The sequence below is a fragment of the Mustela nivalis genome (genome assembly GCF_964662115.1).
Source record: "Mustela nivalis genome assembly, chromosome: 10".
NCBI lineage: Eukaryota > Metazoa > Chordata > Mammalia > Carnivora > Mustelidae > Mustela > Mustela nivalis.
In genome coordinates, this window is record NC_139029.1 from 20,394,576 (window position 1) to 20,420,973 (window position 26,398).

General features: G+C 37.3%; 1 protein-coding gene across 34 annotated transcripts in view; it reads left to right on the forward strand.

The window, feature by feature from the left end:
- The window catches only part of EPB41 (erythrocyte membrane protein band 4.1), a 189,916-nt gene that overhangs the window by 64,351 nt on the left and 99,167 nt on the right, over positions 1-26,398 (forward strand). For 23 of the 34 annotated variants that reach the window (XM_082684753.1, XM_082684754.1, XM_082684750.1 and 20 more), the window contains exons 2-3: positions 22,454-22,931; positions 25,578-25,790. In XM_082684753.1, coding sequence (XP_082540879.1) covers positions 22,461-22,931; positions 25,578-25,790 — 684 coding nt within the window. In that variant the 5' untranslated portion in view covers positions 22,454-22,460. The remainder of the gene's footprint in view (positions 1-22,453; positions 22,932-25,577; positions 25,791-26,398) is intronic. The other 11 variants (XM_082684772.1, XM_082684755.1, XM_082684762.1 and 8 more) reach the window with 1 other exon arrangement.

Consider the following 26,398-nt stretch of genomic DNA (forward strand, 5'->3'; position numbering starts at 1 on the left):
ATAAAATAAACTTACTCCTACTCATTCTTTAAAAGTTAGCTCAGGTCATCTCTAAAAGGACTTTACTGATGGCTGGTTTAAATGCTTTTTCTCTGCGCTCTGGTTACGTTCTGCATATATTACAACATTATTGCTTGCTTTTGCCTGTACTTTTAATAGACTGTATACTCTTTGAGGGTAGAAGTCCCATCTTGGCTCTTAGCATGGTGTCTAGAATATTATGATATGCTCACTGAATGTTTATTGAATGAGTACATAGGTTTACTTGAATTAGTGAGTTTTTAAAATATTATTTGTAGGGGTGCCTGGGTGGCTCAGTGGGTTAAGCTTCTGCCTTCGGCTCAGGTCATGATTTCAGGGTCCTGGGATCGAGTCCCACATTGGGCTCTCTGCTCAGTGGGGAGCCTGCTTCCCCCTCTCTCTCTGCCTGCCTCTCTGCCTATTTGTGATTTATTTGTGATTTTACAAATAAAATATTATTTGTATTTATGTTAAAACCTTAATTTTATTTTTCCTTAAAGGAGAATAAAGAAAAATATGTAGTTGCTTAAATATGAAAAAAACCTTTTTTTGATATTGTAGTTCTTATTGGCCTTCAATGAGAATTTTATTACATTGTTTAAAAATTTCCATAAAACCTAAATGATCCAGGAAAGTATTTTATAATAACTTTAAAAAAAGTTTTTGAAAGTTGCTTCTAGTAGGGTTTCTTATAGGGCAGCAGTTACTTAAGAGAATAGGTGTTAGTTGGTCAGAGCCTATATCAAAGAGAAAGAGAATGAATGAATCAGATGCAGAGATACAGAAAGAGTTAGTGACGTTTCTGGATACCTCTAGGCAGCACTGAAACAAAACCTCATTTTTTCCAGAATGCATATAAATGAAGAATGACCTAGAGGTTAGGCAGTAATGACTAGGCCAGCATCTCTCTGGACTCAGACTTCTGGGAGCTGACCCAGAACTATATACCCTTAGGGAATCCGGGGACATTGCCACTTGCCTTGATGCTCATTACTCTGATTTCATTTTAGTGTTACCTTTGTTAGAGGCTACGTGGACTACACAAGAAAATATTTGGAATAAACTTGAGCAGTTGCAAGGTCTTGGCATTTTAATTTCCTTTCCTGGTAGACAACACAGTAATTTAGCTAATTGTTTTGTAGTTAAATTGCAAAAGCATTCTTCTATGAGTGAATGTTTTCTTTAAAATCGTATTTATTATTTGGGTGACAAAGTCAGTTAAACGGCAGCTCTTGGTTTGGGCTCAGGTCATGATCTCAGGGTCATAAGATCGAGCTCCATATTGGGTTTTGTACCCAGCTGGGAGTCCGTCTGAGGATTCTCTCTCTTTCTCTCCCTCTTCGTCCTCCCTTCTGCTGCTCTCTCTGTTTCAAACAAATTTTAAAAAATAGTATTTACTGTGTAAGTTAAAAAATTTTTTTAGAAGAGTAATACACAGTTTCTGATATTGTTTGTAACCTTTCATCAATTTATTCTAAAATAAGGAGTCAGCCTCTCTATATCTGCAGTATTTGAGTACCTTGGATATATAAATAAGCTTTTGTATTCCTCTTGAATTTATCTGGAGTTTGTTTATTTCTTTACCCTTCACCAAATGACTCATATGCATCTTTTATCATGAGGAAAGTAGTTCTTGGCCTTTGTGGATATCAAGATCAGTTTCTTTCATTTATTTGCTCATTTATTTGTTCAGCTGATATTTATTGGTGGAGATTTGTAAGTACTAGGGATGCAGCAATGAATGAAACAGGTAATATCTTTTATTCCAATGGAGTTTACATTCTAGTGAGGTAGAGAGACAATAAACAAAATAAGCAAAAAACTATATAGTATGTCACTACAGAGTAGTAAGTGCTGCAGAGAAAACTAAAGCAGGAAAGGAAAAAGAAAAGAAGTGCAGTGGGGGCTCTAATTTTAGGTAGTGTGGCTGAGGAGAGCCTCACTGAGAAAGTAATATTTGAGGGACACCGGGGTGGCTCAGTTGGTTACACAGCTGACTTCAGCTCAGGTCATGATCCTGGGATCTTGCGTGGCTTGGGCTCAGGTCTTGATCCCAGGGTCCTGAGATTGAGCCCTGCTTGGGGGCTCCCCACTCAGAGGGGAGTCTTTTTCCCACTCCTTCTCCCCTCTCCCTGCGCATGCTCTTTCTCTCAAATAAACAAATAAAATGTGTTTAAATGAGAGCTAGATTACTCGCCTGTGGTTAACAGTAGGTCAGAAGGGATTCCTGCACTGAATGAAAAGTTAAAGTAGGTAACTTATTAAAATTCTTTCCATGTTAAGAGTCTATAATCTTCATGTAATATGAACAAAAATAAAGCTTTTTACTCGGGATCATGAAAGATATTGAGATTTTTTTTTTTAAAGATTTTATTTATTTATTTGACAGACGGAGATCATAAGTAGGCAGAGAGGCAGGCAGAGAGAGAGAGGAGGAAGCAGGCTCCCTGCTGAGCAGAGAGCTCGATTCGGGGCTCGATCCCAGGATCCTGGGATCATGATCTGAGCCGAAGGCAGAGGCCCCAACCCACTGAGCCACCCAGGCGCCCTGATATTAAGATTTTTAACTCAAAGATATTTTTTTTTCTTCATTGAAGGAGTAATTTTTTTGGAGAGTTGCTTTTTCCCCATCTTGTGATAAATTGAAGGAATAATGGATATTTGGTATAAAAATTGTTGGGGGGCCTGGGTGGCTCAGTGGTTTAAGCCCCTGCCTTCAGCTCAGGTCATGATCTCAGGGTCCTGGGATTGAGTCCCACATCGGGCTCTCTGCTCAGCGGGGAACCTGCTTCCCCCTCTCTCTCTGCCTGCCTTCTGCCTACTTGTGATCTCTCTCTGTCTATCAAATAAATAAATAAAAATCTTTAAAAAAAATTGTTTAGCTATTTCTTCTACTTCCTTAAGGAGCTGTTCCAAGTACTGTAGGAAAATTGTTAAACACAAATGCTTTTGTTTCTGTTTGTAAGCAATTTAAAAATGGTTTGAACCCTATTTTTATAGTATGTGATCTTTATCTATGTAATGAGTTCCTTATCAGGTGCTTGAATTACATTTATAGACAATTTCAAGTCCTTTGTTTTCAAGTATATCTTTCTCATACCACATTTTTTTTTTAAGAAAACTTTATTTATATGAGAGAGAGACACAACAAAAGAGGAAACACAAGCAGGGGGAGTGGGAGAGGGAGAAGCAGGCTTCCTCCTGAGCAGGGAGCCTGAACCAATGCAGGATTTGGGGATCATGACCTGAGTCGAAGGCAAATGACTGTGCCACCCGGCTGCCCCTCATAGCACATTATCCTTTGTTTCCCACTGCTCTTATTTCTATACTTGAAAACTATGTTTTCTCATATTTTTTAATATAAGCAGCATTGTAATTTATATTTTCCCTCATGATAGCTATTATATAAATACTAGGGCATTATATTTGGGTCTGGAATTTCCTGATACTGTGCTGGAAAACTGTCTGCAGGAAGAATTATATTTAAAGGATATAGAGAAAAAAAGGGAATGAAGAGGGTTTTCTGCCCCTCCCCTGAAAGGAACAAGATATTTTTAGACATCCTGAAATGTGGGGTCATGTTTTATTACCTAGCTATGTTTCAGTGTTGGACTCAGAGTGATAGATCTGCATCTTTAGAAATAAACTCAATAATTTCGATTTTATCCATATCCCATGACATAGGAAGTATGGACTTACTATGTATTTCTAGAACAAGGATTAAGTCATCTCTTTCTATTTATACAAACTGATTTGGAGACATCCGTGTGGAAAATTGTGTCTGGGCAATACAATCAATACACTGGGAGTTGAAAATGGAGGATAAAACCATGTCAAATGAAACCCCTTATGACTAAGGGATATAATTCAAAGAACTCAGAGTAGATTTTTTCTATCTTACTCTTGTATTTTAGAACTATAAAGATTCTGTGGAAGTCATTTATATGGTTCCTATAGCTCTATGGTGGGGAATCCTTATGGAGTCCTGGAAGTTGCTTGGAAGAAAGCAAGTTCCAGTAATTTAAAAAAATATATTTTTAAAGATTTTATATATCTGACAGAGAGAAAGAGATAGTGAACAAGAGAGAGCACAAGTGGGAGGAGATGCAGGCAAAGGTAGAGGGAGAAGTAGCCTCCCAGCTGAGCAGGGAGCCCAATGTGGGGCTCCATCCCAATCATGACCTGAGCTTAATGCAGATACCAACCAACTGAGCCATCCAGGTACCCACAGTTCCAGTCATTTTGAACACCCATTGCTGGAGTGAATTTTTATATCTTCAGCTTTTTTGTGTTGCCAGGTTTCCATGTACTGCCTCATTGGGAAGGGAGAAAGAAAGATGTTTGGAGATCATGTTGAAATGTTGGCCGGTTGTGTGTGTTTATGCACATGCATATGTATGCATGCTTCATGGAAAATGCTTAAGTTTCCAGGATTCTAAGTTCTAAGGATTAGAGCTGATTTACATGGTGCCAACTGTCAGGATGTTAGACTAGAGTGTTATAAATATCTTATTACAGATATGTACACCCACTCGTAATTTTCCTTTCAAATATAGACAATTATATATTAAAAGCTTTCAGTTCAGCAGAATAAGTTGCAGAGGACAATTGTTACATATGGGGTACGTGACAGCCCAATTTGGCTATAATTATTAATTGGATGTTGCTTGGAGGATTCTATTAGTGGGGCATTTAAAAGGATGCGACCTATGGCTCGGACTTCCCATTTCATATGGATAGACGGTTTCTTTTTAATTAGAAGTATCTTTTCAGGCACTGGTATTAGCTTGAGATCACTGTAGCTAAAAGGAGACTTATCTTCCTTAACTCTGTCTTATGCACCATTATCCCTGGGGTACACAGGAAGGATATTTAACAAGGATTTGGAATGTCAGAGAAAACTTACTTTTTCCTTTAAAAAAATTGTGGTAACATATGTGCAATGTAAAATTTACTGTCTTAACCATTTAACTGTACCATTCAGTGATAGTACCTATATCCACATTGTTATGTAACCATTACCACTATCCCTCTCCAGAACTTTATCACCTCAAACTGAAACTCTACCCAATGAACAATAACTCCTATTGTCCCCTTCTTCCAGCCACCTGTACCACTGTGAATTACTATTACTCTATTTGCTGTCTGTATGAATTTAACTATTTTAGGTACATCATAAGTGGAATCATACAATATCTGTCCTTTGGTGTCTGCCTTAGCATAATGCCTTCACTTAGCATAATGTTTTTAAGATTCATCCATGTCGTAGTACATATCAGAATTTCATTCTTTTTTAAGGCTAAATATATTCCATTGCACATATCTACTCCACATTTTATCCATTCATCTTACTCTTGCTTTTATATTTAGACAACTATATAGTTTCTCCCTTTAGTCTTATTATCCTTCTATCTTTATTATCCTCATTTCTTATGGTTTTTTTGTTTGTTTGTTTGTTTTGTTTTTAAAGTTTTTATTTATTTGACTGACAGAGATCACATGTAGGCAGAGAGAGAAGGGGAAGCAGGCTTCTTGCTGAGCAGAGAGCCCTATTCGGGGCTTGATCCTAGGACCCTGAGATCATGACCTGAGCTGAAGGCAGAGGTTTAACCCACTGAGCCACCCAGGCACCCCATATCCTTACCTCTTTTGATGAATTATCTGAGGTCATGGTCTCTAGACTCCTAGAATCTAGGAGTCTAGAGACCAGAACATTCTAGTCATTGAATATACTGTTTTGTGAATGTCCTGCGTAAAATGTAGTGCTCAGAATGGAACACTATTCTGTAATTAACTAAAAAGAATACAGTGGCTCAGTTATTTCCTATCATCTGGATACCACACTTTCTATTAAGATTACGTTATCTTTTTAGAAACTACATTGCAGTTTTGGCTCACATGAATCTTTGAAAAATAATGTTACCAAGTTAAGTCTTCCTCATAATATAATTATGTAATTCTTTAAAATTATAAAATATTTAAAGAACAGAAAAAGATAAACATTACCCAATTTACAAAAGTGAACTGATAGAGCTGAGAGTCCTTCTGGTACTTCTCCAATCTCATTTTCCTCCCTATCTTTGGAGGTAACCACTATTCTAAATTTTGAGATTATGCATTTCTTTATACTTTCCTTACATATGTGTTTCTAAGTCTAATTAGAGTCTAAGTCTAGTTAGTATTCCTATTTCTAATTTATATATATATATAATTGTATTGCTAGTTTTTCATTTTGTATGAACAATATTAATGAAATATGTAATACTTTAGTCTGCTTTTTTCATCACATGTGAGATTCATCTATGTTGATATGTGTAGTTCTAGGTCATTTTCGCAGCTATAGTTTCCATCCTATTAATTAATAGTTAATTTATTCATCTGTTCTCTGATTGATGAATATTTTTTCCACTTTTTTTTCTTTGTAATTCCTTTTCAAACCTCAATGCAGAAACCTTACATTTCTTTAAAATGCTGCCTTGTTGGTTTTGATCTCTCCAGCTTGAGATAGTTTTGAATTTGGTATGGACCCATGGTATATTAGTCAATCTGAAATTAAATTTGCAAGTTACTTCCATTTTTTTAAAAAAAAGATTTTATTTATTTATTTGAGATAGAGAGAGAGAATGAGAAAGAGTGAGCATTACAGGGGAAAAAGTCAGAGGGAAAAGCAGAACCCCTGCTGAGCAGGGAGCCCCATGCAGGACTCGATCCCGGAATTCCAGGATCATGACCTGAGCTTAAGGCATCTGCTCAACCAATTGAGCCACCCAGTCACCTTGCAAGTTGCTTCTGAAACTGGAAGTACAATTTTTCTAGGACTGGAGAACAAAATACATTTTTCTTTCTAAAAAGATTTATTTATTTATTTAACAGAACATAAGCAGAGGGAGTGGCAGACAGAGGGAGAGGGAGAAGCAGGGTCCTCTCAGAGCAGAGAGCCCGATGTGGGGCTCTGTCCTGGGACCCTCGGATCATGACCTGAGCCAAAGGCAGATGCTTAACTAGCTGAGCCAATCAGGTGCCCCTACCAAAACACATTTGTATAAGGTTACTTATACTACCTTAAACTGTGTTTGACTGTAAGTTCTTCTTTTATGTTGTTTGGTTTTAAAGAACATAGGTTAAAAAAAAAAAAAAAGAATGTAGGTAATTCTGATTCTGACCCATGTCAACACTATTCAGTTTCTCTTTGTTTCAAGCTGTAGTTTGACTTTGACTTTCCTTTCTTTCTCCCTCCTTCCCGCTCTTTCTTGCCATTTTGAGAAGGTCTTTGTTTCTTTTTTTAAAAAATTTTATTTTATTTATTTATTTTTAATTTTTTTAAATTTTTTATAAACATATATTTTTATCCCCAGGGGTACAGATCTGTGAATCGCCAGGTTTACACACTTCTCAGCACTCACCAAAGCACATACCCTCCCCAATGTCCATAACCCCACCCCCCTTCTCCCAACCCCCCTCCCCCCAGCAACCCTCAGTTTGTTTTGTGAGATTAAGAGTCACTTATGGTTTGTCTCCCTCTCAATCCCATCTTGTTTCATTGATTCTTCTCCTACCCACTTAAGCCCCCATGTTGCATCACCACTTCCTCATCTCAGGGAGATCATATGATAGTTGTCTTTCTCTGCTTGACTTATTTCACTAAGCATGATACGCTCTAGTTCCATCCATGTTGTCGCAAATGGCAAGATTTCATTTCTTTTGAAGGCTGCATAGTATTCCATTCTGTATATATACCACATCTTCTTGATCCATTCATCTGTTGAAGGACATCTAGGTTCTTTCCATAGTTTGGCTATTGTGGACATTGCTGCTATAAACATTCGGGTACACGTGCCCCTTCGGATCACTACGTTTGTATCTTTAGGGTAAATACCCAGTAGTGCAATTGCTGGGTCTGTTTTTTTCTTTCTTAAGCTCTGTCCTTTAGTGGCCTTAACCTTTTGGCCATTATTTTTATAAGTATTCCTTTGCAATGCTATTTTTAAAAACTTCATTATTGTACATATATCCCATAATCTCCATGCTGTTCATGGCTATGTCTTTAATACTTTCTTCTTGTTTTTCTAAAAAGTTCTGATTGTATAAAGACAATTTTATTGTTATATCCCTAGGGCCTGGAAAAGAACCTGGCACTTAATATATGTCTGTGACTATAGTGAATGAACCTCACTTTCTAGAATTGCCGTGTTCTTACAAGTTCTATATTTGTGTAAGCTTACACATTTGACTGACATACCTCTTTTCTGAGTATAAAAACTTTGTGAAGGGTGCCTGGGTGACACAGTCAGCTAAGCATCCAAGTCTTGGTTTTGGCTCAGGTCATGATCTCAGGGTTATGAGATTGAGCCCTGCAACAGGATCCATACTCAGTGCAGAATTGGCTTAAAATTCTCTCTTCCTCTGCCCCCCCCACATTCTCTTTCTCTCTCTCTCTCCCTGTCTCTCTCTTAAATAAATAAATAATTCTTGACAAAAAAACCTTTGTGAAATTGCTATTTTCTGCCAAGTTTCCTGATACGATCATATTAGCAACAAATTATTCTTTATTGCTCAGAATTAAGTACACAATAATAGGGCCCTTCTCTTTTGAGAGAGAAATGTCATCAAGCTTAGTCAGTACTTTCATTGAATTCTTTTAGCAAATAATGGGTTATCTGAAATACTCTACCATTATTATTAAATACTCTACCATTATTATTATTATTATTACTTTTAGAGATGAAGGAGTTTATTGGACTTTTGTTATTATGAAAACATGTACTTCTGTATGTTGTTTAGACAAAAGGCATTCATTCTTCATTGGACAACAAATCATAACCTCTGTGGATTTATAGCTGTATAATATTTATTTATTTTTAATTTTTTAATAAAAATTAAGTTTTTATTTAAATTCCAATTAGTTAACAATGTAATATTAGTTTCAGATGTACAATACAGTGATTCAACACTTTCATACATCACCTGCCGCTCATCACAAGTGCACTCCTTAATCCCCATCACCTATTTCACCCATCCTTTGTCCCATCTCTCTGAAATACTCCATTGTTATGAAATCTTGTCTCTGTGCCAGTGTTAAAACTGTAAGGAAGGATTTTACCTTCTGGTAGTCTCTAGTATATTTTTCACATTACCAGTGGTGGGAGACCACCACAGCATCTGTTCCAATCTTAGAACATTTGCCCAAACAAGCCATGACCCAGTGCAAGTTTCTGATTCATACTAACGCACTAATCAGATGATATTTGATGTTCAGTTAATTTACTGTAGTCTTTGGGTCAAAGTGAAAATTTACCCACATAATAAATTTTAGAGAATTTCTTGAGTTTAGAAAATTAGTTAAGTATTGTTAGATTGGACTGGCTCTGAGATGATAAAATGAAAATAAATGTAAGAAATGTTCTGTAAGTTTTAGGTAAAACCACTCTGCAGCTAGAAGTGTTCAGGTTTTGTGTGTGTTTACCTTGAGATTTTTGAGCTTTTAAGAAGTTCTTCCTTTCTGTTATACTTTCAAGCTCAACTATTACTTTTTTTGTTTTCTAGAAGAGCTTATATGAATACAGCACCTTATATAAATAACAACATTAAAGACTTTTGGTCTCTACTTATAAAAAAAATAGTGGTCTTTATATGGGTGTAGTTTATTTACAGCTTCTACTTACTAGTCACAGTATAATGGGAACCTCATAGTAGGCTTATATGGCATTTGAAGAGCCAAAATATGTTTCCTAAGATACATGTGCTGAAGTTATTGCAGCAATAGGAAGCATTAGTCTTATTCTTCCTTAACACTTATTCTTGTTTTATTTATTTTTATTTTTTATTTCTTTTTAAGATTTTATTTATTTATTTGACAGAGAAATCACAAGTAGGCAGAGAGGCAGGCAGAGAGAGAGGGGGAAGCAGGCTCCACATTGAGCAGAAAGCCTGATGCGGGGCTTGATCCCAGGACCCCAGGATCATGACCTAAGCTGAAGGCAGAGGCTTTAACCAACTGAGTCACCAAGGCGCCCCCTTATTCTTGTTTTAGACATGATTTAATATACTTGGCTTTTTAGTTTCCTCGTCAGTGGTAGATTAGCAAATAGCAGATTAGAAGAAGAGATGCTGGAAGCTACTTGTTGGCAGACCACCTGGACATCTGCAGGAAATCTGGGTTAATTCTGCAAATAAATGAATAGGAAAACTATTAATGGTAGATACAAAAATAAAAACCCACTATGCTCACGTATTCTTGTGGCTGAGCTCACCATCCCCACAGACTTGAGGACATTAACACTGAGGGCATTAACACTGCATAGTAATTGAGGTTCATAATGATGACTAAATCAGTAAAGGTTTAATTATGTTCTGTAGATTATTTAGATGAAAAAAGGAAGCATATCCACCTTATAAAGATTTCCATTCAGAATGGCTAACCTGACATATTTGATACCCAAAGTATGTAAAACTCAGTTCTTTGGGAAAGAACCAGTTTCTCAGTGATGCCCAGTAATCATGGAAGTGGTGTATCCTTTTGGGAGGGCCTAGGTGGTATACTTGGAAAATATGTCTAGACATCATCTAAGTATGAGTTTGAATTCTATGGAGAAGTGAAGAGCACTTCTTTGGTCTTCTTAGAAGGAGATGAGTAAATTTGTTTATTTGAAAATGTCTTTGAATGAGTTGGTTCAATGGTGTTAGTCATCACAGAAATTTCTTAAATTAAAAATTAAGTTGTTGAAAACAGCATGTTCATGCTGAGTAACATTTCTGACTCACTCATTATGGCAAATATTCTTTAAAAGTCTACATAAGGGGGCGCCTGGGTGGCTCAGTGGGTTAAAGCCTCTGACTTCGGCTTAGGTCATGATCCTGGGGTCCTGGGATCAAGCCCTGCATCAGGCTCTCTGCTCAATGAGAAGCCTGCTTCCCCCTCTCTCTCTGCCTGCCTCTCTGCCTACTTGTGAGTTAAAGCCTCAGGTCGTGATTTCAGGGTCCTGGGATCGAGCCCCTCATCAGGCTTTCTGCTCAACAGGGAGCCTGCTTCCTCCTCTCTCTGTCTGTCAAATAAATGAAATAAAAATCTTAAAGAAAAATAAAAGTCTACATAAGGAGTAGTTTAAGGTCAAAGTAATTTCAGGAGGATGGAGGGAGATTCACAAAGAAACTTATTTTGTGTATTTTAAATTGCCATTTTTATCTGAAAACGAAATAGGTGGTTATTCCTTTTTCTGGAAGTGCTAATTAGTATACTTAAATGAGTTATCAAGGAGAGATACTTCCTGGTGGTCTTGAATGGATCGATTTTTGTTGGGAAACTATTTTCTGCATATTTTTTGAAACTTGAATACTTGAATAGTTTTTTCTTTCAATTGGCAAGAATACTGCTGGATTCTGCTGTCTGATTAGAGAAGCAAATGGGCCTTTTATCCTTTATTTTTGTTTTTTTCCCCTTCTAACACAAATTGTAACTCTGACTTGATATTGTAGCCTTTTAAAAATAACCCAGTTACATCACTATTTTTTTTTTTTAAGATTTTATTTTTTTTTATTTGACAGACAGAGATCACAAGTAGGCAGAGAGGCAGGCAGAGAGAGAGGAGGAAGCAGGCTCCCCGCCGAGCAGAGAGCCCGATGCAGGGCTCCATCTCAGGACACTGGGATCATGACCCGAGCATGACCCGAGCCAAAGGCAGAGACTTTAACCCACTGAGCCACCCAGGCGCCCCTTCATCACTATTCTAATGTCCCTTTTGTTTTCTTCCTTACCTTCCTTCCTATCTGTAAAATCTTAGCACTGGGTGGAACTGTAGAGGTCAGTTAATGTAAGGACTCGCATCATGGAAGAATCTTTTCTCTGGCATCCATAATAGACTGTCATTCATCTTCTCATGGAATATTTTCAGTGATAATAGGCTCACTATTCCTAAGCAGCTCATTTAATGATTGATAACTCTAATTATTAGAAATTTATTCCTTTTACTTCACTGAGATGAAAACTTTGTAATTTCCACAGATTAATCTGAGTTCTGTTATTAGAAATCACATAGAATTTGGCAGCTCTGGAAATTCATGAGAGCAACAATCACTTCCCTACTTTCTATTCTCTTTTTCTAGGTTAAGCATCCCAATACATATGTATATTTTAAAGTAAACTCTGTGTCCAGTGTGGGGTTTGAACTTATGACTCCAAGACCAAGAGTCCTATGTCCTACTGACTGAACCAGCCAGGCTTCCCAACCATTCCACTATCTTTCAATTATTTACCTGATGACATGGTTTCAAATTCCATCATTATATTCTATCTCTTCTCAACAGATTCTGGTTTTTAAAAAAATAAACTGTCCAGATTTGAGTATAAGATTAAAGATGTAATATAAATAGTGATAAGTAAGAGATTGTTACATTCCATTGTCTTCTGCATGGAGAGTGAAGCTCAGGATGTCAGTAACTATGTTTGTATCTCTCACTGTTGTAGCCCCACAACTTAGCCATATGGCTCAGAACCTGGTAATGTTTTCAAAAAATAAATGTTGAGGAGTTAAATGAATACTCTGGTCACTGTAAATCTAAAAATGCAGCTGAAGATTATTAGCTATTTTAGAATTTTTTTCTGTTGGAGCACGTTCAGTCAAGACCTTAACATCCTTTTCTTATGAACTATTGTCAAATTGGATAACCTCTGTCCTGTTTATGTATAATACGTGGTTAACCTAAATTATTCTTTTTCCCTTATGTTTATTCATTTATTGAACAAAAGGTACTGCCTACAGTGTTCTGTGCTAGGTAGCACAAATTCTTTTTTTTTTTTTTTTTTTAAGATTTTGTTTACTTATTTGACAGACAGAGATCATAAGTAGGCAGAGAGGCAGGCAGAGAGAGAGGGGGAAGCAGGCTCCCTGCAGAGCAAAGAGCCCTATGCAGGGTTGAGCCCAGGACCCCGGGATCATGACCTGAGCCAAAGCCAGAGGCTTTAACCCACTGAGCCACCCAGGTGCCCCTAAGTAGCACAAATTCTAGGCTAAGTGTTAAGTTCTCTGCAGGATAGCACAAGTTCTATGCTAGGTACTAGGTATACTATGGGAGAGAAAATAGCCCTCTTGTCATTGGTATTACAGTGTAGTTGGTGGTGGTGGAGTGGGGAAGACAGACATTAGGCAGTAAATGTCCAGTAAATGTCCAGTTCTTATCCATTGAGAGAGTCTGTGAAGGAAACAAGTAGGTTCTGGGATAGAGAATTGGAGAAGGGACTTATAGGAGACTTTGTAGATATTAGAGCAGTCAAGGAAGGTTGTTTTGAGGAGGAATTATTCAAGCTGAAACTTCAATTAAACTTAAAGTCTGGTGAAGACACTGAGCATTTTGCAGGGGGCGGGGTGTCTTCCAGTCTAAGGAAATTGCATGCACAGATGTCTTAAGTCAGGAAAGCACTTGGCTAGTGTGACTAGAATATAGAGGGCAGGAGGAAAGTGGAACAAAATGAGGTCATAGAGATCATTCAAGGGGCTATAATTCAGGTGAGAAGTGAAGGAACCTTGCACACACATGGTAGTATAGAAGGAGAAAAATGGACCGATTCTAACTACATTTTGGAGGTAGACTACAGAGTAACAGGTGGATTGGACTGGGAAGGGAAATGGACAAGGCTGACACAAGGACTGTGCTTCATTTTCTGGTTTGAGCTACTCGATGGTAGGATTCAGCTCTTCACTGTGGATAGGAGAAAGAGAGAACCAAGAGTTTAATTTTGGACATGTTGTATTGAGATGCTTATGAGATAGCCACCCTCTTTCTCTCTTCTGTTTTAGTTCTATTGCTGTATCTCTTTCATTAAGCCATTTATCAGAGTGGGTCAAGGAAGGTGTGTTATAAAAATGCCTTAGAATGAGACAGGAGACTGCCTGGGTTAATGAGAACCATGCTAATGAAATCAGCTAGAAAACTAAGGGGAATGGTAGTTCTTAAGCTTTGGTTGCAAGGCTTTTCAAGTTTCTCTGCCCTGTATTAGTTTCAGCTTCCCTAGGGATCCCCATTGTGAGTTATTTCCCTGATAACCTGAATTTACCCAATCATGTGTTGAGTTTCTCTCTAACTCTAACCTCTCCTGCTTCTACTTTGTTTACCTACTTCCCAGCTTAAAAACCTGCAGTAGTTCTCCACTGCCTTCAGGATAAAGTCTGAACTATTTTTTTTTTAAGATTTTATTTTTTTATAAAAATTTCTTTTTTAGAAAAAAATTTCAAGAGCATGAGTGTTGGGGAGTGGCAGAAGGAGAGGGAGAAGCAGATTCCCCACTGAGCTTGGAGCCCAATGTAGGGACCTTTGCAGGGGCCTTTTGGGGGGGGTGTTTGAAATGGGCTCAATCCCAGGACCCTAGATCATGACCTGAGCTGAAGGCAGCCCTTAACCAACTGAGCCACCCAGGTGCCCCTAATGTCTGAACTATTAAACATGTTATTCACATCTTTCGTAATCTGTCTTTCCTTTTCATTCACTTTCTCCCCATTCCCTGTTCACATACACTCTATGGAAAGAGAAAGAGGTACATGAATGGTGGACCGAAACTGGTGGGAACAGAGGTGGTCCTGGCCAGATTGAATAGCCTGTCCATAAAGTTTTTAAAATATTTTATTTATTTATTTGAGAGAGAGACAGTGAGAGAGAGCATGAGCGAAGAGAAGGTCAGAGGGAGAGGCAGACTCCCCATGGAGCCGGGAGCCCAATTTGGGACTCGATCCCAGGACTCCAGGATCATGACCTGAGCTGAAGGCAGTTGCTTAACCAACTGAGCCACCCAGGTGCCCCTAGCCTGTCCATAAATTAACAGATAGAAGTTTCTTGAGCAGAGAACAGTGAGGTAGAAGCATCTACAGTACTAAGTTTTAGAAAGACAGATACTATTCTGGGAATTTACAATAGAATCACTACCCTGTTGTGTATTAATAGTTTTATTTTAAAACTATTTTTTTTATTTTTTAAAAGGTTTATTTTTAAACCTTCCAGAACCTGTTTATTTTTATGGGAAATGAAAACACCTACATTATGGAGTAATTGTAATATAACACAGTAAAGTATGTAGGATAGTGGGTGGTATTTAGTAGCTACTCAGTAAACACTATCCACTATTATTTCTGTTAGAATTAATTTTCATGGTAACTCTATTCTAACCCTACTTCCTTCTACTTCCCTTTTGTAGCCCTATTCCAACCAGTCGGGACTACTTACTAGTTCCTGAGTAGTTACAGTATTCTTAGTCATGCTAATTCCCTTGTCTGCAATTCCATTTGCCCTTGGCACTTCAAGTTTCTTTCCTTGACATCTTATACTCACCCTTCAAAGCGTAACTTAAAAACCATCTTTTCTGTGGCCTGGGTGTCTGACCCTTGATCTCTGCTTAGGTCTTGATCTCATAGTCATGAGTTCGAGTCCTATGTTGGGCTTCATGCCTACTTAAGGAGCCTACTGAAAAAAACAAAGCAAACCACCTTTTCCACATGGCCTTTTGTGATCACTCGAATTGAAAGTTCTTTCTTTAGGTGTGCCTGGGTGGCTCAGTGGGTTAAATGTCTGCCTTCGGCTCAGGTCATGATCCCAGGTCCTGGGATAGAGCCCTGCATTGGGCCTCCCTACTGAGCAGGGAGCCTACTTTACCCTCTCCCTTTGCCCCTCTCCCCTGCTTGTGTGTGCTGTTTCTCAAATAAATAAAATATATTTTAAAAATTTTAAATTAATATATAATGTATTATTTCCTTCAGGGGTACAGGTCTGTGAATCATCAGTCTTACACAATTTGCAGCACTCACCATAGCACATACCCTCCCCAATGTCCATCACCCAGCCAGCCTATCCCTCCCACCCCCAGCCAGCAAAATCCTCAGTGTGTTTCCTGAGATTAAGAGTCTCTTATGGTTTGTCTCCCTCCCTGGTCCCATCTTGTTTCATTTTTTCCTCTCCCTTCCCCCCAAAACCCCCCACCCTGCCTCTCAAATTCCTCATATCAGAGAGCTGATATGATAATGATCCTTCTCTGATTGACTTATTTTGTTTAGCATAATACCACTCTTAAAGCTTTTCTGATATCTTAGGACACATCTTGCTAATAGATGCAGAAAGTAAGTTGAGACAAAGCACAGATGCTTATAGACACAGTTCAAAACTATCGTGACCTGGGCACCTGGGTGGCTCAGTGGGTTGAACCGCTGCCTTCGGCTCAGGTCATGATATCAGGGTCCTGGGATCAAGTCCCGCATCGGGCACTCTGCTCAGCAGGGAGCCTGCTTCCTCCTCTCTCTCTCTGCCTGCCTCTTTGCCTACTTGTGATCTCTCTCTGTCAAATAAATAAATAAAATCTTTAAAAAAAAAACTGTTGTGACCTGATGCTAAGATGCTAAGTGTAGTTCCTGGGAAGCAGCTTGGTGATGCCATCCTATCGCAGCTTAGGGCGTGTGCTGCCTCTGTACTGGCTTCCTGCAAAACACATGCTGGGGGCGCCTGGGTGGCTCCATTGGTTAAGCATCTGACTCTTGATCTCAGCTCAGTCTTGATCTCAGGGTTGTGAGTTGAAGCCCCATGTTGGGCTCCACACTAAGTTGCTTAAAAAAAAAAAGGGAGAGAGAAATTAATAAATTAATGGCCTCCCTTCTCCAGAAAAAGAAAGAAAAAACCACAAACAAATGCTGAATGCCATTTTTGCTTTCCACTTCTTTCATAAACGTGCAAATCCTCTTCAGACTTCTTTCAGTTAGTGAAAACAGGCATAGATGGCCCCCAGTTTACAATGGTTAGATTTACAATTTTTCTGACTTTACAGTAGTACAAAAGCTATTATGCATACAGTAAAAACTGTATTTTGAATTTTGAATTTTGCTATTTTCCTGGGCTGGTGGTATGTAATACAGTACTCTCTTGTGATCTTTAGAAGAAGCAGTGGTGAGCCACAGTTTACAGTCAGCCATGCAAGCATGAGGGTAAACAACCAATGCACTTAAAACCATTCTGCAACCAGTTTTTCACTTTCAGTACAGTATTCAGTAAATTACGTGAGATATTCACCACTTTATAATGCTTTGTGTTAGATGATGTTGCCTAATCATAGGCTGATGTAAGTGTTCTGAGCACATGCAAGGTAGGCTAAACTATGATGTTCTCTGGGTTAAGTGTATTAAGTGCACTCTCAACTTAACAACATTTTCAGTTTACTATGGGCTTATCAGGGCATAATTGCATCGTAAGTGCAGGAAGATCTGTACTCATGTAGGTCTTTTTTAAATAAGCAAAGTAGCATAACCTAAACTTGTCTAAGAATTGTGTATTATTCTTCTTGGGTCCCTTTTCAGTTGCTAAACCCAAACCTTAAACATGATTAATACTCAGTAAACCTTGATAGATGTTCATAGAGCTAACTTGAAGGGTATTTCTAATACCTAAATCATTACACTTCATCCATAAATGGTGATCCTAAGGAATTTTCTTAGTGGTGCCAAACCGTAGTGTTTTTTTCAAAGTTGTTCACCCAAGAAGCATTAATGGAGTACTGACTGTACTAATGTTAAAGAGAGATACAAAAAAGAAGAAGGATATTGTCTGGCCCTTGCAGATCTGCTCAGTATATTTTTAAAGATCTGATTTGCCTGAAGTCAACAGATGCACACTATTAAAACAAGTTTATCTTGTTTTATACCAAATGGGGTGTAATTCCAAGGGTTTGAAAGATTAGGATTGAGATCGAATGGGAACTCATTGCTTTGTCTAAAGTGCTGATTTTTTTTTTTTTTAATCAAAAGGCTTCTTTCTGACATTAAGTAAATAGATACCTCCTTTTGGATTTTGTATCCAGAATGAAAGGGATATGTTTACTGCAAACAGGAAGGTCCTGTTTGTAGAGCATTTATCCTGTCTTTGCTGCTTGGTTTCTTTATATCTTTTTCTCTGGTTACCCATCTTATCATTTGTAACAGGAAGAACTTGGCTGCAGGTATAATAGATTTGTCAGGGTGAGTTTATTTGAGCTTTTAGTAAATGGTCCATAGAATATTTTCTTTCTGCTGTTTAGTTTTTGCTTAATTCTTACCAGCCTCAGAGCTAACTGGAGATAGTTGCCTGATTTATTGTTTGCATTTAATATTCTCTCTAACCCCACACCCCTTTGCTTTTGTGGGGCTTACTAAACAGTGTTGCTACCCATGTGTACATGGCTGGAAAGAAGATGCATGAAAACTTTCCTTAATAAATTATTTTTATTTTTCCTTGCATACTCTGAATGGTAGCATCATTGCTGAACACTAACTACGTTGTCTGATTTCTTTATTGTTTTCCTGCATTGAATATATGATATTACCCAAAGTTGGTTACAGTATGTTCCTTCCAGTAGAATTCTTTTGTCATTCTGCTTGTATGCCTGTTCCTTATGTTGTGCTTGAATCCATTTTTTACTTATGTTCAGTTTTTCATGCATGTCCAGTTATATGGTAGAGTGTGTCAGTTTTGCAGTGATAGATGTTATTCTCTGATTCTTTAATCATGTCTTTTTTATTTAAAAATATTTATTGAGCAACTAATATTTAAATCAGACACATCTACGTATTTGTGAGTTTCTGCTAAATAAAACAGAGATGCTTTCCTCTTGTGCTGTACATTCTATTATGGAGGGCAGACAATTCAAAAAAGGAAAAAAGAAAAGTAAATAAGCAAGGTAGTTTTAGACTATAAGCGCTATACAAAGAGTTAAAATGTGGTGATCTGATAGTGTCTTGGTAGCTAATTTTTTAAAAATTTGATTGCAGTTAACATACAGTGTTATATAATAATTCCACTATTGAGTGTTTACCCAAGGGAAATGAAAATACTAATATGAAAAGATATATGCACTCCTATGTTTATTGCACCATTGTTTACAATAACCAAGATATGGAAGCAACCTAAATGTCCATCAGTGGAGAAATGGATAAGGAAGATGTGGTAGCTAATTATAATGGAATATTACACAGCCATAAAAAGGGTGAGTTGGCCATTCACGACAGCGTGGGTGGAGTTAGAGAGTATTATGTGAAGTGAAATAAGTCAGACTGGGAAACACAAATACCATATGATTCCATTCATAAGTGGAATCTAAAACAATAACAAAACAACAGTGAATGAATAAACAAACAACAAGCAGAATCAGACCTATAAGCCTATAATTTCAGAGAACAAACTAACAGTTGTCAGAGGGGAGGAGGTTAGAGGGTTGGGCAAAATGGTTGAAGGGGAGTGGGAGATACAGGCTTCCAGTTACGGAATAAATAAGTCACGGGAGTAAAAGACACAGCATAAGGGATTCAGTTGATGATATTGTAGTGGCAGTGTATTGGGACAGACGACAGCCACACTTGTGAACATAGCATAAGGTATAAACTTGTTGACTCACTTCATTTGTATGTCTTGATAATTCATTCCTAAATGTGTCAAAGAGATCATACCAGTGGAGATACCAAGAACACTGACTCTGGGCAAGTGTAATGACTACTTAGACAATTTGGAATTGCCATAGCTCTAGTTAAAATTTTCAATTGTCTTTTGATTAAGCAACAAAAAGAATTCTGAAACATGTTAGTGGTTCAGCTTCTGTGTTTAACCACGTGTTGCCTCCTTTGCTTCACTCATTAATTCAGTGGGCATTTGTTGAGCATTTCTTGTGTCAAGTATTTTTCACTGTTTATATTCTACTTTCTAAAAGTAGCTTTTTGCTATCTTTATTTCTTAGGCATTTTGAGTATATTCCAAAAGTAATTTTTTTTTCTTTAATGTCTTGCTACTCAGAGAGTCAAAGAGTGGTCATTGGGCCAGTAGCCCTGGTAACATCTGGGAGCTTGTTAGAAATGCGGAATCTCAGGCTCCATTCCAGACTTGCTGAATCAGAATCAAGATTCCTAGGTGATTCGATGCACATTAAAATTTAACAAGTCCATATATAGCATAGAGATTGTTACCATCTGTGTGTATTTTTTTTTTTTTAAACAATTGAGTACTTGTACTCATTCAGCTACTTTCTTGGAGACTCCCTTTCATGTGAAAGTAATTATAGGAATATTCTTGGAGGATCTTTTCTATTTTTAGAACTCTACGAAAAAATTATAAAGCACAGGAATAGGTAAATACTCTTGGTTTACAGAAGGATGCAAATAAAAGACTGTTTGAAGTGGGGCATAAGTGGTTTTCATATCTGCTAAAACTTTCACAAAAGATTTGTAATTTTTAAAAATAGGTCTTTATGAGAGACCTTGCTGCAAAATCTGTCATATGGGAAGATTTTAATACAGAAGTGGTTTCAGAACCTTTTCCTTGGGGTGAATGATAAAGTCGTATCTGAAACCCGTGGTAACTAATGCTAAGTTTTCATCCTGTCCTCTATTTTTGGAAAGGAAGTATGAAGTAAACTGATGCTATCAAGTCAAATCACTACTCTTCTAGAATAAATAGTAGTTTGATATCTGGCTTTTCTTTCTGGTGGTTCGATTACGTAGAGATTAAAGAAGAAGACTTTTAGAAAAGTCAGTTGCCTACTCCTAATATGAGGAGGAACTGATGACAATATTATTTCTTTTATTTAAGTACAAATGTAACTCACTCAAGGGTAACAAACTAAGAATGTAGATTGGTTGGTAAATGTTTTAAGTAGTGTTTATAAAGACTGAACTGCATATTTTATTACCACAGAGTAATTTTTGTGACTTAGTAAATGAGAATAGAAAATGTGCTTTGAATTTTTTATTGCTTAAAATATTTTCATATTTTTATTGCTTAAAGTAATTGTCAGGAGAAATGCATCATAGGTAGAGAGAACAGCAAGTGCGAAGAGCCTGAGAAAGTAATGAGCTAAAAAAAGTAATGAGCTCATTAATTTGGATTGTGAACATTCAAATAAAATTACTTTATCTAAATAATGTGAAGCAGATGTGAAGAGAATGTAAATGCTACTTTTTGAGTGGAGTGCTTTTAAGTATAGGAGTGAATCAAAGTGTAAGATCATTAATAGTTAACTTTATTTCCTGGTGTCACAGAAGTTTCTTGTGTGTTGGTTGTCCTCCTCCTCCTTCTCCTTCTTCTTCTTCTTTAAGATTTTATGTATTTATTTTAGAGAGAGAGAGAACATGAGCAAGGGGAGGAGCAGAGGGAGAGGGACAAGCAGACTCCATGCTGAGCACAGAGCTCAACTCTGGGGCTTGATCCCAGGACCCTGAGATCATGATCTGAGTTGAAGTGAGATGCTTAACCAACTGAGCTCCACAGGTGCCCCTGGTTATTCTTTAGTAAACTAGATGCGACAGTGTTCTTTGGCTATGATTGTGAGACCTGACTAATAATGCTGGGATTTTGAGATCAAGAGGCTAGAAACCAACAGTTTTGAAATATGTGAGCTCTGTAGCATGCCTGCCTTCTCTCTTTTGCACTCAGCATTTGCTTTCTAAATCTGTCTTCTCTAAACTTTATTTTCTTTTTAAGATTTTATTTATTTATTTATTTGAGAGAGAGACAGAGATAGCAAGAGAGAGAGAATAAGCTGGGAGTAGAGGGAGGGGCAGACTCCCTACTGATGAGGGAGTCCAATGTGGGGTTCAATCCCAGGATCCTGGGATCAAGACCTATGCCAAAGGTAGACGCTTAACAGACTGAGCCCATCCCTGATGTGGCCAGGCACCCCTAAATCTCTCTTCTCCATTTTGTTTCTTTATTTTTCTGTTATTTTAACATTTTTCTCTATCATAATAATTTCACTGTCTATTAAAAAATGCTGACCATGGAAAGTCATATTATTCAGAAGGAAAAAAGGTCTTAAGGAACTTAAAGAAGGATACTTCTGCAAGAGACTGTAATTTAGTATTATAACATGAAAATGTAAGGATTTTTTGGTGATTATTTTAATCAGATACTTGACATTGTTTTCTGATAAATGATCAGAATTCTCATTTGCTGTTCTTAGTAGAGAAGTCGGTGCATTTTAAGAAATATAAAGAAAAAGAACAATAAAGAGTTGGGGACCTTTGATCTCATAATTTCTTGGGGTATAGAGATGTTTACAAGAATAATTCCTGCAAATTTTGCACCTTTATTAGATTGATACCCTCAAAGCATGGTAAAAAGCATAAGATCTTTTTAGGAAAGATAAAGGGTATTTGCTATATACAGTCAGAGCATTGGATTTGAAATATGCATTTCACTAAGTTGGCCTCAGGGGTAAGGTAATTTCTTCATGTGCATATATTTAGCAAGTGACAGCATTAATAATTTATTTGGGATGTATAGGTGAGACATTTTTGTACTTTATTTGAAGGTCTCAGGCTTAATGATCTGGAGTACTGTCTGTGGGTGATTAAACACCTAAATATATTAATTTTGGCATGCTTGGCATGATTTAAGGTTTTGCCTATAGTAATCAGTTTTGATTATAAGAGTTCTCCTCTCTTTTTAATAGCAACATCATGACAACAGAGAAGAGTTTAGTGGCGGAAGCTGAAAATTCACAGCACCAACAACAGAAGGAAGAAGGTGAGGGAGCCACAAATTCAGGCCAACAAGAAACTCAGCTTGAGGAGGCTTCTCAGGAGGCAGCTGAGGGAGATGATCAGTGTGAGCAGAAGCTGAAAACATCTAATGGAGATACTCCTACACATGAAGACTTAACCAAGAACAAGGAGCGGACATCAGAAAATAGGGGCCTGTCACGGCTATTCTCCTCATTTCTCAAAAGGCCTAAGTCTCAGGTTTCTGAGGAAGAAGGCAAAGACGTAGAGTCAGCTAAAGAGAAATGTGAAGGAGGTCAGAAAGAGATAGAATTTGGAACCAGTCTTGATGAAGAGATCATTTTAAAAGCCCCAATTGCAGCTCCTGAACCTGAACTCAAAACAGACCCATCCTTGGATCTTCATTCATTAAGCAGTGCAGAAACACAGGTAAGGATGTATGAATGAGGGAGGTGTGTAATGAAGACTGTATTGACTGTATTTTTCACTTAATAACATTTGCCATTATTTCTTACAATCAGTTAACTTAGGCATTGATAAGAATAAATAACATGAAGCTTTGGAATTTCTCTTGTGAAAAAATTAATGTAATCAATGGAAACTTGACTTTTTAGAAGATGCACTCTATACTTTTATATTTACATTTTATAGAGCAAAGAAAACAAAATGAAAGAAGTATTATGACCTGAGCCAAAGGTAGAGGCTTAACCTACTATGTGTGCCAGACCCTAAGCTGGATATAATTGGTATAATATGACAAAGAAGTTTAAGATCATGAATTCTGGAGGCAGATTGTTATGTAACTTTTTAACTGAATGATGCTGGACCAGTTTAACTTTTCGGGCTTCAGTTTCTTTCTCTAGACTTTTCTTTTTTGTTTTTTAATTTTAATTCCAGTATCGCCAACATACAGTGTTCTATCAGTTTCTGATGTATAGTATAGTGAGCTAACAATTCTATACATTACTCAGTGCTCATCATGATAAGTATTCTTGATCCCCTTCACTTTTTTTTTTTTTTGCAATTGGGTTGTTTTTACTTTTTTCATATCATAAACTTAATTTCTTTAAAAAAATTTTTAATTCCAATATAGTTAACATGCAGTGTTATATTAGTTTGAGGTATAGGATATAATGAGGATAAAGTGAGTTCCTATAAATAATGCTTTTAGGGCGCCTGGGTGGCTCAGTGGGTTAAGCCGCTGCCTTCGGCTCAGGTCATGATCTCAGGGTCCTGGGATCGAGTCCCACATCGGGCTCTCTGCTTGGCAGGGAGCCTGCTTCCTCCACTCTCTCTCTGCCTGCCTTTCTGCCTACTTGTGATCTCTCTCTGTCAAATAAATAAATAAAATCTTTAAAAAAAAATAATGCTTTTAGAATAGTAACTGATCGATTTTAATTGTTATATAGTGTTGTTGTTGTTGTTATAAAACAATCATAATCCCTACTCTTGATGACATTTTATAGTCTAATGGAAGAGACAAAAAATTAGTAAATACAAAGTAATTATTTATTAAAAGAAATTTTAAGAAAACAATAAACAGGGTACTGACATGAATAGCAGACTGGGGATATGATAGGTAAGATAGCCAGTTGAAGGACTCTTTGAAGAGGTCACATTTAAAAAGGTCACAAAGGGGGCGCCTGGGTGGCTCAGTGAGTTAAAGCCTCTGCTTTCAGCTTGGGTCATGGTCTCAGGGTCCTGGGATCGAGCCCTGCATCGGGCTCTCTGCTTGGCAGGGAGCCTGCTTCCTCCCTCTCTCTCTGCCTGCCTCTCTGCCTACTTGTGATCTCTGTCTGTCAAATAAATAAATAAATAAATAAATAATCTTAAAAAAAAAAAAGGTTACAAAGTATGGGAAGGAGCCTTTTAGACTACCTCCAATATCTAATTCAGGAGCTAAATAATTAAGTCCTTTTTCCTTATGTCAACCTTATATTCTGAAAGAAAAGAATTAATGAGGTTTAGTTTAGAATCTTTCAGCAGTTTTATTATGTTGGAAGTAAGAGAGTATGTGTCAAAATGTTGTTTCACTTACCTGTAAAACTTTGCGATGACTTCATGATAACTTTAGGAAACCCAGATTTCAAGTCTGTTGCTTCTTAGAATCTTCTTCCCATTGGGCATGATTGATAAAAGGTAGAAAGGAGTTAACTGGTAGTTACATTTGTTAGCCTAGTTTATATGTTGTTTTATGCTCAAAAATTGGTTCCAAGACTCTCTCTTAGCCATTCATAAGATTTAGAATATGTGATAAATCACATCTCATTTTATACTTCATAAAGGTACCTTGCTAAAATTGTGGAGCATAGGGCAGAGATGGTAATGTTTTGATAAACTTTAATAATATATAATGGTGGGATGCCTGAGTGGCTCAGTCAGTTAGGTGTCTGCCTTCAGCTCAGGTTACTATCCCAGGGTCTTGGGATCGAGTCCTGCATGGGGCTCCTTGCTTAGTGGAGAGCCTGCTTCTCCGTCTGCCTTCTGTTCTCCATGCTTGTGCTCTTTCTCTCTCTGAAAAATAAATAAATAAAATCTTTAAAATATATATAATGGTATAGTCAGGAAGCATATATAATGCTGAGAGCCATATATTGGTGTCCTATAGTTTGCCTGAGAACTTCATTTGTTGATTTGAAAGATGGATTCTACCTGAGAAGTTTTGAGGATAGCATAGTGTATAGATCTTTTAGGAGTTCATAACATCTTTTTTTTTTTTTTTAAGATTTTATTTATTTGTTTGACAGAGACCTAGTGAGAAAGGGAACAGAAGCAGCGGGAGTGGGTGAGGGAGAAGCAGGCTTCCCTCTGAGCAGGGAGCCAGATGCAGGGCTCGATCACAGGACTCTGGGAGCATGACCTTAGCCGAAGGCAGTCACTTAATGACTGAGCCACCCAGGTGCCCCTCATAATATCTTTTATAGATAATTTATATAGTCTTAGTGTCACTTATATTTGTTTTAACAGTTTTTCTAATTCACCACATTCATTGGTAGCATTATTATAGTTATTAAAATGTATACAGCATATTTTGTGAAATGTCTTTATTACTGACTTGGTGTCATGGATATGCAGCCCGCTCAGGAAGAACACAGAGAAGATCCAGACTTTGAAACTAAGGAAGGAGGAGACCTTGAAGAGTGCTCTAAAATAGAAGTAAAAGAAGAAAGTCCTGAGTCAAAAGCAGAAAGAGAATTAAAAGCTTCCCAGAAATCCATCAGAAGACACAGAAACATGCATTGCAAGGTTTCTTTGTTGGATGACACAGTTTATGAATGTGTTGTGGATGTAAGTGCATTTTAATTTCCATAGTCATAATTCATACAAATTCATTCATGTAGGGTTGAGTAAGTAGTTCTAGTGACTATTTCCAGGGACTGAAACGTTAATAGGGATTTTCTGGAAGTGCAGGTCTGGAACAATTTTTACTGAGCCTTACTTTCTTCTCCAGTTTTGTCTATATCTGCCAAAACTTGTGAATCAAGCATGTGTTACTTTTATAATCCAAAACAATTTTGTTTAAAAACAATTGGTTATTATTTATAGAGTGACCTGCCATGACTAGATTTCCCAGGTAGCCTTAATTTCTGATATTAAATCTAGCTATCCTCATAATTATATTTGTGAAAAAGTTACTGGGTGGTCATTTCTGCTGTCCAGATCTAATCTGTAATAAGCCCTGGTTTATTCAATCCATTTCTTTAGCACTATGAAATAGGATATAAAAAATTTAAGTCAAGTAATGCCATTTTTTAGAATACTTTATTGTTTTCTGAAAAAATAAGTGATCGAGTCAGGATTGAATAAAAATGTGTTACTTGGTTATTTTTTGCTCCTTCAAGACAAGTTAAAATCCCTAAAAATCTACTAATCATTTTTTTAACCGGAGCAGTAAT